The 12594-nt window shown below is 43.8% G+C and overlaps 1 protein-coding gene and 1 long non-coding RNA gene across 2 annotated transcripts; one reads left to right on the top strand and one right to left on the bottom strand.

Moving 5' to 3' along the window:
- Window positions 1-3670: 3670 nt before the first annotated feature.
- On the bottom strand, window positions 3671-9006 carry TMEM74B (transmembrane protein 74B). The gene is made up of 2 exons (XM_075347812.1): window positions 8461-9006; window positions 3671-5866 (listed from the first exon to the last, which is right to left on the bottom strand). The coding sequence occupies exon 2, from the start codon at window positions 5816-5818 to the stop codon at window positions 5138-5140; it is 681 nt and encodes a 226-aa protein (XP_075203927.1). The 5' UTR covers window positions 5819-5866; window positions 8461-9006; the 3' UTR covers window positions 3671-5137.
- LOC142310299 (uncharacterized) lies at window positions 8392-12120 on the top strand. The gene is made up of 2 exons (XR_012754120.1): window positions 8392-8946; window positions 10938-12120. It is a non-coding gene; the product is annotated as an uncharacterized LOC142310299 (long non-coding RNA).
- The last annotated feature ends 474 nt before the right edge of the window (window positions 12121-12594 follow it).

Below are 12594 nucleotides of genomic sequence, written 5' to 3'. Positions count from 1 at the left end.
TCTAGATGAGAAAAGACAAATTGTAACTGGACCATTTCTTATCAAACCTTTTTATCAGATGGCTGCTTAATCTAAGGGCGAGGCCCCGGTGGCAACGATATGTGCCGTGATTATTACCGTGTGATAGGATACGGTACTGCAAATATGGGGGCCACAATCCGCATGATCACCTCCTATACACTTATGAGTTCTTATTATCCCCATTTGTTAAGGTTAGTGGGGAACAATGCACAGTGCAATAACTTTACTGTGTACAATCACTGAGGAGTCCAGTATAGTATATAGAGACTCGTCACTGCCCCTCTCCGGCCACGCACTCTGCTGCCACGTTGTAATAGGTGACTGCTTTTATTGTTGCTACTATTTTTATTTTTGTACACACTTCATTATTACACTAGGATGAGAGGTCTGGCTGATCTAGAACAAAAATCTTTAAAAAAAAAAAAACAAAAAACTATATCAATTGAACAAAACTACACACACAACACTTGTTTTTGCCCCCATTTTTCATGAGTCGAACTCTAAGATCTGAGACTTTCTATGTACAAAAGGCTTTTTTCTCTCAAATATTCACAAATTTGTCTAAGGCTTCTGCCACACTCACGTGAAATTCACGCACGTGCCGAGAGACACGTATTTTCCCTGCGTGTTGCGTGCAGGTAAGTACGTGTCTCTGGTACGTGCGTGACACATGTGTTCTACGTGTGCTATCCGCGATAGCACACGTAGAAACGGTAATTAACATACTCACCTGGTCCTTCCTGCTGTCCGCGCTGCTGTCCGTGGTGCTGATCCTCGGTCTCCAGCCCTCCCGACTCCCCGCTGCTGCTGCCAGGCAGTGAAGTGAATATTCAATGAGAATAATGAGCGGCGGTCGGCAGCAAGAGGCAGCAGCGGCAGAGACAGGAGGGCTGGAGAAGGTGAGTTAATGTTTGTTTTTTTTTCACTGACATGTGTGTTTTCTCCGGCGCGTGTCACACGGGACCGCATCCACACTACACCCGTGTGGTACGGGTGCGGGCCGTGTGACACCCGTGCTGCGGGAGAAATCACTGACATGTCAGCGCTTTGAAAAACGCACACACGTACAAACGCACACGGACACACGTTCCGTGTGGTTTTACGTGTGTGTGCCTGCTACAATAGGGTAGCATTGGTTAACGTGTCTCCGTGCCGCCGGTACGTGTAAAATATGACAAACACGTGCCGGCAGCACGGATGTGTGTCGCAAGCCTAAATCTGTTAGTGAGCGCTTCTCCTTTGAGATAATTCATCCACCTCACAGGTGTGGCATATCAAGATGCTGATTAGACAGCATGATTATTGCACAGGTGTGCCTTAGGCTGGCCACAATATAAGACCACTCTACAATGTGCAGTTTTATCACACAGCACAATGCCACAGATGTAAGAAGGTTTGTGGGAGCGTGCACTTGGCATGCTGACTGCAGGAATGTCCACTAGAGCTGTTGTCCTTGAATTGAATGTTCATTTCTCTACCATAAGCCGTCTCCAAAAGCGTTTCAGAGAATTTGTCAGTACATCCAACCGGACTCGCACCCACAGACCATGTGTAACCACTCCAGCCCAGGACCTCCATATCCAGCATCTTCACCCCCAGGATCGTCTGAGACCAGCCACCTGAACAGCTGCTGCAACAATCAGTGCATAACCAAAGAATTTCTGCACAAACCGTCCTAACCGTCTCAGGGAAGCTCATCTGCTGCTCATCATCCTCATCAGGGTCTGACTCCTCCTGTCTGCATTTCATCATTGTAACCGAATGGAGTAAGCAAATGCTCACATTCGATGGTGTCGAGCACGTTGGAGAGGTGTTTTCTTCACGGATGAATCCCAGATTTCCCTGTACAGGGCAGATGGCAGACTACGTGTATGGTGTCGTGTGAGTGAGCAGTTTGCTGATGTCAATGTTGTGAATTGAGTGGCGTATGGTGGCGGTGGGTTTATGGTATGGGCAGGTGTATGTTATAGGCAACGAACACAGGGGCAGTTTATTGATGCTATTTTTAATGCACAGAAATACCGTGATGAGATCCTGAGGCCCATCATTGTGCCATTCACTTCATGTTGTAGCATAATAATACATGGCCCCATGTTGCAAGGATCTATACACAATTCCTGGAAGCTGAAGGCATCCCAGTTCTTGCATGGCAGCATACTCACCGGACATGTCACCCATTGAGCATGATTGGGATGCTCTGGATCGGTGTGTCCAATTTCCAGCAACTTTGCAGCCATTGGTGAGGAGTGGACCAACATTGTACAGGCCACAATCACCAATCTGATCAACTCTATCTGAAGTAGATGTGCCTGAGGCAAATAGTGGTCACACCAGATACTGACTGGTTTTCTGACACACCTGTGCAATAATCATGCTGTCTAATCAGCATCTTGATATGTCACACCTGTGAGGTGGATGGATATTCACTATACAGATATACACAAATTTGTGAACAATATTTGAGAGAAAAAGGTCTTTTGTGTCCATAGAAAAAAATCTTAGATCTTCGTTGAGCTCATGAAGAATGGGAGCAAAAATAAGTGTTGCGTTTAGATTTTTGTTCAATATATATATATATATATGTATATTTTTTTATTCTTTTTAAGATGGTTCTCTATTATCACTGCATGTTTGAGGGGTTACTTGACAAAAGGTGCTTGGACCTCCACCAATCTGTTGTAGTCCGTGAGGATATCTGCCAGTAAGTGTTCAGGTTTTGTACAGCGCCTCAACTGGCAAAATAAAACATTACAAAATCCAGTCAGATTAAAAGGAATCTATCACCAGGTTATTACTATTGCATTTGAGAGTAACATAATGTAGGGGTAGAGACCCTGATTCTTGTATCTCTTACTTTACTACTTGCTGCAATTTTAATTAAGAAATTGTATCTGTTGCAGATCTATCAGTTCTGTGAATGCTAAGCCGTGTATAACCCTGTCCACACCACTGATTGATTGATTTCTGATTACACTATTTTTAGGCAGAAAGCTGCCAATCAGTGATGGGGCAGGGTTAAACTACCTGGCAACATGTTTACTAGTCCCCTAGTAATAATCTCCTGCTGATACAGTGATTTTATAAAAACTACAGCAAGTAGCTTAGTAAGTAAGGGGTACTTCTCACATAGCGAGATTGCTGCTGAGTCACAGGTTTTGTGATGTACCAGTGACCTCATCCGCAATCTCGCTGTGTGCGACACTAAGCAGCGACCTGGCCCCTGCTGTAAAATCGCTGATCGTTACACACTGTTCTGGTTCATTTTTTGCTCGTTGGTCTCCCGCTGTACAACATGCATCGGTGTGTTCTTTCTGCGGAAGACCAACGAGCACCGACTCTGTGTAAGCAGCGTACGCTGGTAACCATGGTAAATATTGGGTAACTAAGCAAAGCGCTTTGCTTAGTAACCTGATGTGTACCCTAGCTACGTATACAGGGAGCAAGCGCTGTAAGCGGTGTACGCTGGTAACCCAAGGGAAATATCGGGTAACCAAGCAAAGCGCATTGCTTAGTTACCCGATATTTACCCTGGTTACCAAGCGCAGCATCGTTACACGAGTCGCTGGTGAGATCTGCCTGATTGACAGCTCACCACCGACCATGTAGCGACGCACCAACGATCCCTGCCAGGTCGTATCACTGGTGGGATCGTTGGTGCGTCGCTACGTGTGACCCCAGCCTAACACATCATTGGAATCAGGATTTCTGCCTTTACGTTATACTGCTCTCAGATTAGGTGACAGATTCTTTTTAATGGGTTGTGTGTAATACGGACAGGTCCTCTAGAATATGAGCTGCTTTTTGTAAGCATTTTCCCCTATAACTGAACCCACTCCCTCTATTAGGTTAATTCATTAATGGGGTGTATAAAATGGGGTTTTCTAAAGTACACAACCCCTCTAATCTTTAACAAACTGAAGCTGGAATGTAACTTTTACTCTGTTCTCTAATGTCCACACGCGCAGGATTCCACAACTATATGGTCTTTGTTCCGGTGTATTTACAGAAATATAGCATCCACCAGTATAAAGCCTGTTTCACTACAAATCCCAGGATGACTCTTCCATCTGTGATAGAGGACCCAAGGAGATTGTGCATGCAGAGATCAAAGAGAGACCCCTGTGTCATGCAGCTCCCTATCGGTCAGTCAGGAATGATAGAATGTGTAGTATCGTCTCATACATTCTTCTACCAACACAATACGAATTTGTATAAGAAAAAAGATCCTGCATCTCCCCCTGATTGGGAATCAGCGCTCTATTAGGCTGGGTGTACATGTTATTCTGAGACGCTCTATTAAACTGACCTTGAATAATGTTATGAAGAGCTTCTGAACGCACACAATGCCCTTATAGTCTGACATTAGGAGGGCGATATTTTATGCTGACGGCTAAAAGAACAGTCTTAAATATTTGGTCCATTGGATGATGCACATTTCTAGCATGTCGGATAGTTTTGGCAGTAATTGTTATTGGTCTTCAAATCTTGATTAATTGGATTGCACATAAATCTGTAGAGAGTAAGCCCACCCGCAATGATTCCTGAATGATCTGCAATGGAAATGTTTATGAACAATAATCCCCCCACAGAGTGGCGTAACTTGAAGCTCGTGGGCCTCAATGCAAAATCGCCAACAGGGCTTCCAATGATCACAAGTCATAAGTATTGGTCTTCTTATATGGGCCAAATAGACCTTTTGGGCCCCTCTAGGCTCCTGGGCCCAGGTGCATCTGCGACTCCTACACCCACTATAGTTACGCCCCGGCTCCAGGCATCCAACCATTACTGAACAAAACCACATTTCTGGTCTGTTAGTGTGATGCAGACCAGACAACAGAACCTACTCATACCTGAACTACAAGTAACGGCAAGTAAAATAGATTGGCATGCTGGAACTTGCAGTTCTGCTATAGTGAGTGCAGGCTATTGACTGTCTATGCTTTCTCATCTCCCTACCCTTCCCCCCATATCGTTTCTGAGATTGGAACAACAGGCATCTCTCCGGACAGGAATAATCTGACCTCATTAAACATTAATACCGTCATACCAGAATAATTTGTTCATCTGATACTTTTAACCCCACACATTCCAGCATTTGTTATTGATCCCAGTACATTCATGGCTCGTGTTGATGCTGGTTAACCTGGTTTGTCATTTCGAGAACTTCATGTTCCACCAACATCTGTCCACCATCTGTAGTCACTTGCCTCATCCGTAAGTTGAGGGAGCCATATTTTGTCCTTGGCCCTCTGGCCGTAGTGAATTTCCTCCTGCGGTACAGCTCCCCTTTACAAATGGAAACCATAAGTAACATGGAGAGGAGCGTTCCTCCCAAAGTAAGCAAGCCTAAACCTGCTATTATGCACTTGTCTAGGTGCGAGCCAAGATGTGCGTAGTATAGTTCCAACCTCTCCATCTCTCGTGCGGACACAGAATCTGGGCTGACCCGGACTTCCCGTGGTATGGTGTATGCCACCGCCACGAGCACTATGCCACAGACCAACAAGACCAACGAACAAATAAAACCATAATCCACAGAGTGCGTTCCTGTCTCAGCTTCTCGACTGTCCTCCGAGTGCGGAGATCCATTCTCCTTTGCAGCCCATCCCCTAACCTCAGACAATGGACTCAAACCTCTGATGTTCTGTGAGTCCTGGCCGAAAGTGGTCTCTCCAATATCTTCATAGGTTGGGTTCTCAAATCCTCTGATGGCAGCTGAGCTCCCGGTATAGGTCTGGTCAGCTGCAGCATGTCGTGTGCTGAGGTCTCTTAGCTCCAAGGTGTTTGAAGAAGCCATTTATTGTTTCTGGTCCTGTTCATCCTGATTATGGAGAACTTTTTCAAACTGGGGAATTAAGTAAAAAAAGAGACTTTATTACTAATGTGCATACAATAATTGAGTGCTGCTCTGTTCACATTCTGCTTTTCTGCTCCATCCAGTTCTCAATGGGAGACGTACTGAAACCTATAGCAGTTTCAGACTATCAAAAAAGTATTCGTTCTGTCTGTACCAATTAATGCTGGTTGAAACATGGACACTTGAAAAACCCTATATAGACGTAGATGGACATCAATAGTCAGACAGATGTGGTTGGACATGTGGTAAGCTCTAGTCTATGTTTTTGACATATTCATCCTATGTAATCATCTGCAGATGCAAAAGTGTGATTGAGGCTGTACGGTAATGTGGATCTGCACATGGAATAACAGAAGCAAACCCTGTCGGGAGACAAAAAAATCTACCTAAGAAGCAATATAAAAGGGAGTTGTCCATCTCTTGGGACATTTTTTTTTTTTTACTTAAATGCGTGCAACTAGGGTTAAAAATTATTCTTCTACCCATTTGTCCTCTGTAGCCTGTGTGCTGCTCTATTGCTAAAGGAGGGTACTCCAGCTTCACAAGTGTGCCATCTTCTTTATTGAATTAAAACTAAAAAGGAATCACATACATAGCCAATGCCTGCAATGTATGGCATTCTACGCGTTTCGGATGTCACAGCATCCATAGTCATGAGCATTACTTTTTTCATTTTAATTCAATAAAGAATCCTGCACACTTGTGAAGATGGATTACCCTCATTTTGCTTGTTATACGTCCTGGGAGAGAGGATTTTGTGCTCCAGATTGCATCCTGGTCTGATCACTGCGTTGAGCTGGACTTTTCTTATTGTCTATCACTTTCTGCAAAATGGTTTAACTGAGAATCCATCAGTGAGCTCGCTATGACAGTCTGACACAGAGTTTGTCATTATTTTATCAGTCTGTTTCTGAGCTTCTCTCAGTTGATTTATCACCAAGAATCACATAAAAGTTGAATGTACTGGAAAACAAAGTCTGTAAAAGGGAGCCTCACATGTCCCCTGATGAAGCCTATATAGGTGAAACATGTCGGGGAGGCTTTACCTTTAGGATATTAATAGCTAGTGTTATGACAGCGTTTACTAATAACGGCTGTTGACAAGAAAGACTATACGACCATTAAATAATCACAGCTGGAGAGAGATAAGATTGTGTATCTCCATGAAGGGTTAGATGAGCTGTTCCTGCGCTGTGTTCTTAAATGTATGTATAGGGCACTTTATGTAATTATTTAACAATTGAATGAGTATAAGTTAAGTTTTATTTATAGGTCTTTAGTTTAGGGATTTAGCTGCCTTTGGCAAATAGTAATTGTTATTAAAAATGTTGCACTGTTTCCCTTTTACAGACTTTGTTTCCCAGTACATTCAACTCAAATTTAGATTACCTCTACGCTGACATATGAACTATCTGATACATTTTTAATAAAACCCAATTGCAAAAAACATAATTAGCCACATATACATGTATTTAAATTAAAGAGGAAAAACAATATCACCAAAATTGAATAAACCACTAATGACATGAACAGACACAAGGTTTGGCAGCAGTCAGACACACATTCAGATACATAACCAATATCGCAACATGTCGCTTTAGACCCCATTCAGACTGCTGCCGACAACAGATGCAATGATGTGACCTAATAGGATCTCAGGTCCCTGCCATGCTGTGGGTTCAGGTCAGTACAGGATTTGCAGCCATAATACTGACAATAAAATGAGGCCACATTAAGGCCATCTGAATAAGACCTAAATCCAGTAAATAAACTGATAAATCACCAGGGGACCGGGGAGCTCGGATGGAGGTATTGTCAGAAGTGACTTTCTACTGTCATCATACACCCATTAATCTGAACATCTCTGCCCCTCAATATGTTCCCAGAGCACAATCAATACAATCATCACTAATATCTGGGCTGTGGGAACCTATTAGGCATAGACAGAAAAGGGACCCTGTGCAAGAACAATAAAGGGTCCCATTGCAGCCAAAGAGCTAATAGTACTCAATCCCACCTGTTTTGGAGGTAGAAGTGACCCCCTAACCTCCTGGGTTGCATAGGTTGCACCAATGCTATGTCTGCCCCTGATTAGGCATCACAAATCACCTTAGTTATTATGTACAGATTTATTTACTGATTTTACATCCAGCTCAAAGTAACAAATCATTGCAATTTATAAATAAAATGATGCAATAATAAATCCACGAGTCCAGCAGACAGGCTGACATGACAGCAGGGGCTGAGTACAGGCAGCAGCCGAGGAGCTGTCCATTCAGCACCACAGACCCTGTCTCTACACCCAGCCATAATAAAGCCCCCAGCTCCATTGTGCACTGCGCAGAGCACACTGATGGCTCACACCAGATTCCATGCACCATTCATATTCCAGCCAGGCTTTCCCAGTAAGAGGCAGGTCCCTGGGCTCCTCCACCCAGTAACAACAGCGCAAAACACAAGAAGACACCACAGTCCCCAGATTGTCCTCATTGTCACCTACAGGAGCAATCGCTACACAAAGGCTGAGCACCCAACAGACAATGAGACCCCAGCCCTGGCTGCTGGGCAGTGTGCACACTAACCTGGGACCCCCGACAATCAGTGCCAGCACAGGGACCACCTCTCTGGACCTGGGGGTGGCAGCAGGGCATTATCAGATCCGCTTCAGGTTATAGCTGAATGACCCAATACTCCGACTCCATCATGGACCATGTGGGAGGAGACAGGAGTCACAGCGCCCTCCTCCGGACACTTTAAGCTGTAGTGTCACAGTGTCCTTACATCGCCATCTTAAGGCCCCCACTGCAGTTTGGGCATATCATGGGTGGGCAACACTAGCCAGCTGGGGTTTGGTAGTTGTGGAAAATTAAATAGATTCTAAGGATCCCTCGATTTTGTTTTTTGTTTTTTTTCAGTACATGTATCTGCATCAGATGCCATGATACCCCATAATTACCCCACTCAGTGACATCCAGGAGGCTGCCTGCCCCGGCAGCTGGCAGGGTAGGACAGATTGCATTATGGAGATGCCCCTGGGACCCGCCCTGTCCTGGCTGAGGAGGGAGCTGGTAAGATTAGTGCTGCTGACGGCTCATCCACCATCTCATGCTGCTGCAATCACATTTCATCCTCTGATGGTAGTAAGATTATACACATCCCACCCTATCCCTGCGCACAGTGTGTGGAGACAGGGAGGAGGGCACACAATGAGGATGTATGGACTGAGGAGAGCAGAGGACTACAATAGATAGATAGTACATGTGATAATACAGGGACTATAGAAAGCAGAGGGTGAGAATGTAGGGACTATAGATAGAAGAGAATAACAATGCAGGGACTATAGATAGAAGAGAATAACAATGCAGGGGCTATAGATAGAAGAGAATAACAATGCAGGGGCTATAGATAGAAGAGAATAACAATGCAGGGACTATAGATAGAAGAGAATAACAATGCAGGGACTATAGATAGAAGAGAATAACAATGCAGGGACTATAGATAGAAGAGAATAACAATGCAGGGGCTATAGATAGAAGAGAATAACAATGCAGGGGCTATAGATAGAAGAGAATAACAATGCAGGGGCTATAGATAGAAGAGGGTAAGAATGCAGGGATAGCAAAGGGGGACTTTAGAAAACAAAGGGTGAGGATGCAGGGACTATAGATAGAACAGGGTAAAAATGCAGTAACAATAGAAAGCAGGAGGTGAGAATACAGGGATAGCAAAGGGGCACTATAAAAACAGGGTGAGAATGCAGGGCTACAGAAAGCAGGGGGTGAGGATGCGGGAGTGAAGAGAGCAAAGGGTATTAATGCAGGGAGGATGTGGGGACTATAGAAAGCAAGAAGTGAGAATGCAGGGATTATAGTAAGCAGGGAGTGAGGATGCAAGGACTATAGAAAGCAGGGGATGAAGATGCAGGGACTATAGAAAGCAGGAAGTGAGGATGCAGGGATTATAGAAAGCAGGGGATGAAGATGCAGGGACTATAGAAAGCAGGAAGTGAGGATGCAGGGATTATAGAAAGCAGTGGATGAAGATGCAGGTACTATAGAAAATGGGGTGAGTATGTGGGGACTATAGAAAGTAAGAAGTGAGGATGCAGGGATTATAGAAAGCAGTGGATGAAGATGCAGGGACTATAAAAAGCAGGAAGTGAGGATGCAGGAACTATAGAAAGCAGTGGATGAAGATGCAGGGACTATAGAAAGCAGGAAGTGAGGATGCAGGTAGTATAGAAATCAGGGGATGAAGATGCAGGGACTATAGAAAGCAGGAAGTGAGGATGCAGGGATTATAGAAAGCAGTGGATGAAGATGCAGGGACTATAAAAAGCAGGAAGTTAGGATGCAGGAACTATAGAAAGCAGTGGATGAAGATGCAGGGACTATAGAAAGCAGGAAGTGAGGATGCAGGTAGTATAGAAATCAGGGGATGAAGATACAGGGACTATAGAAAGCAGGAAGTGAGGATGCAGGGATTATAGAAAGCAGTGGATGAAGATGCAGGGACTATAAAAAGCAGGAAGTGAGGATGCAGGAACTATAGAAAGCAGTGGCTGAAGATGCAGGGACTTTAGAAAGCAGGAAGTGAGGATGCAGGTAGTATAGAAATCAGGGGATGAAGATACAGGGACTATAGAAAGCAGGAAGTGAGGATGCAGGTAGTATAGAAATCAGGGGATGAAGATACAGGGACTATAGAAAGCAGGGGATGAAGATGCAGGGATTATAGAGAGCAGGAAGTGAGGATGTAGGGACTATAGAAAAGAGGGTGAGAATTCAGGGACTATAGCAAGCCGGGAGTGAGAATGCAGGGACTATAGGAAACAGAGGGTTCGGATGCAAGGACTATAAAAAGCAAAGGATGAGAATGCAAGGAGGGAATATGTAAAGCATGCAACTGGGTGTCTACAATAAACCATTATAAATCTTAATGATCCATCCAATTTTAGCTAGTTGGATTCCATTGTCCTGAGAGTCTAGTGACTTTTAACAACCTCAGTCTTAACCACCCTGTGGGGTATACTAAGCACCTTATTTGTTCCCTATCTTAGACTGAGATGCGTATCCAGGACCAGAGGCTGCTGGCCCAGCTGAGGTTTCTACATGCAAGGATACGGGAGTACAGGCTTGAATCTACATACTGGTCAAATATGCGCCCTATTCAGGAGCCACACGGAGTCAGAGGTCGGTCCACTTCAGAAGACATAAGCCTGGCTGGCAACAAGGAAGACGGATCTCCATCTACTTTACAGATGGTTCTCAGAAGAAACTCTGTCCCATAAAGCTCATCTTTAAAGGGGACCATATGAGATGATTCTTTTTCTCCCCACAACAGCAACACTCTTGTTTGTAGACTGTAGATTTCTATTCATTAAGCACAGTTGGTCAATATAAAAGAGATAGGTCTTGGAGTGTTAGAAAACAGTGTTTTGTTTTTTTTCAAAACCGGTGCCCCCTCTGTCTGAAAGTTATGGTATTGCAGTTAAGCTTCACCAAAGTGAATGGGGATGAGTTACAATACCACACAAAATCTGTAGTCAGGTGTAACACAATTTATGGGGTAAAAAAACATATAAACACCTTTGAGTCATTAATAATACCGAACATCCTCAGTTTCCTTCCAATAAAGCCTGAATGGGTCTTTCTTTAGCAGTTCTTATTCTAGTGTATGCCACCGAAACCTTTTGAAAAGTGGGCAGAGGCAGGGCAGGATGGGCAGTAGACAAGCTCACTGACAAATTTATCATATTTTACATCACAAAGCTCTCACACATTTCGGATGGTGGTGCACAACAATCGAAAGATGTACCAAATTCATTCAGACACAATTTTTTGGCCCATCTTACTCCAGCACTCCCTTCATTAAGAATGGCGTACAAAAAGAAATAGGAAATATGGTTAAAAGCCACAGATGGTCCTTAGGACACTAGGATTTATGTAATTCACTGTTTAGCTTCAGAAGCAAACTGCGACATTGACATCATCTCCAGCACCTACAATATCATGGCTCTACGACATATTGATTTCTGCTGTGTCAGTGACCAACCACAGGCAAAAATTGCTGCCGTCGATCAGTGAATGTATTTGACGCATCCAAAAATTACAATCTCATTATCATTGTGTTGTATCAAAGTGAAAACATTTTCATATTGTGGATCTCTTGGAAACATTTTAAAGTGATTTCTTGTATTTCTATTTTTTTTTTCCAAATAAAGTGCAATTGTAATGAAGCATTCTGCGACTTTTCATGTGTCTACGTCTACAGTATGTGCAAAATTTTAAATTAGTCCAGCACTCAGGTTTATTTTACTTCCAGGGCCCAGGTGTTACCTGTGTGCCACTCTGATAACATGTTATTGTATGTGAGCGACTTGTTCCAGGAAAAAAAATCTTCACCCTAATATCTAAAGGAAACCTGTCATTAGATTTATTCTGCCTGGTTGAGCGATGCCAGACAGGTATTTTCCTTTACTCTAAAAAACTGCAGCGTTTCATAGAAAACATAGTTTGAAAAGCTGCTGGGGAACTATTAAGAGATACCAGAGATACCTGACAAGTCAGGCACAGCTGCTGCAGTCCCTCTTCTCCTTGCTCCACTGGATTGACAGGTCTATTCCATGTAGGTAGGTAAGGAGAGACCTGTCAATCAACTGGAGATTCTCTCTGTATTGTATATGGCAATCTCCGATTCATGCTTTCTATGGTTCG

The sequence above is a fragment of the Anomaloglossus baeobatrachus genome, chromosome 5 (genome assembly GCF_048569485.1).
Source record: "Anomaloglossus baeobatrachus isolate aAnoBae1 chromosome 5, aAnoBae1.hap1, whole genome shotgun sequence".
Classification (NCBI taxonomy): Eukaryota; Metazoa; Chordata; class Amphibia; order Anura; family Aromobatidae; genus Anomaloglossus; species Anomaloglossus baeobatrachus.
The sequence above is the reverse complement of the archived record's forward strand: the minus strand, read 5'-3'. Positions and strand labels throughout refer to the sequence as shown.

Excerpts from the sequence above, each read along its gene's own strand:
- TMEM74B (XM_075347812.1), bottom strand. The coding sequence starts at position 5,818 with ATGGCTTCTTCAAACACCTTGGAGCTAAGAGACCTCAGCACACGACAT.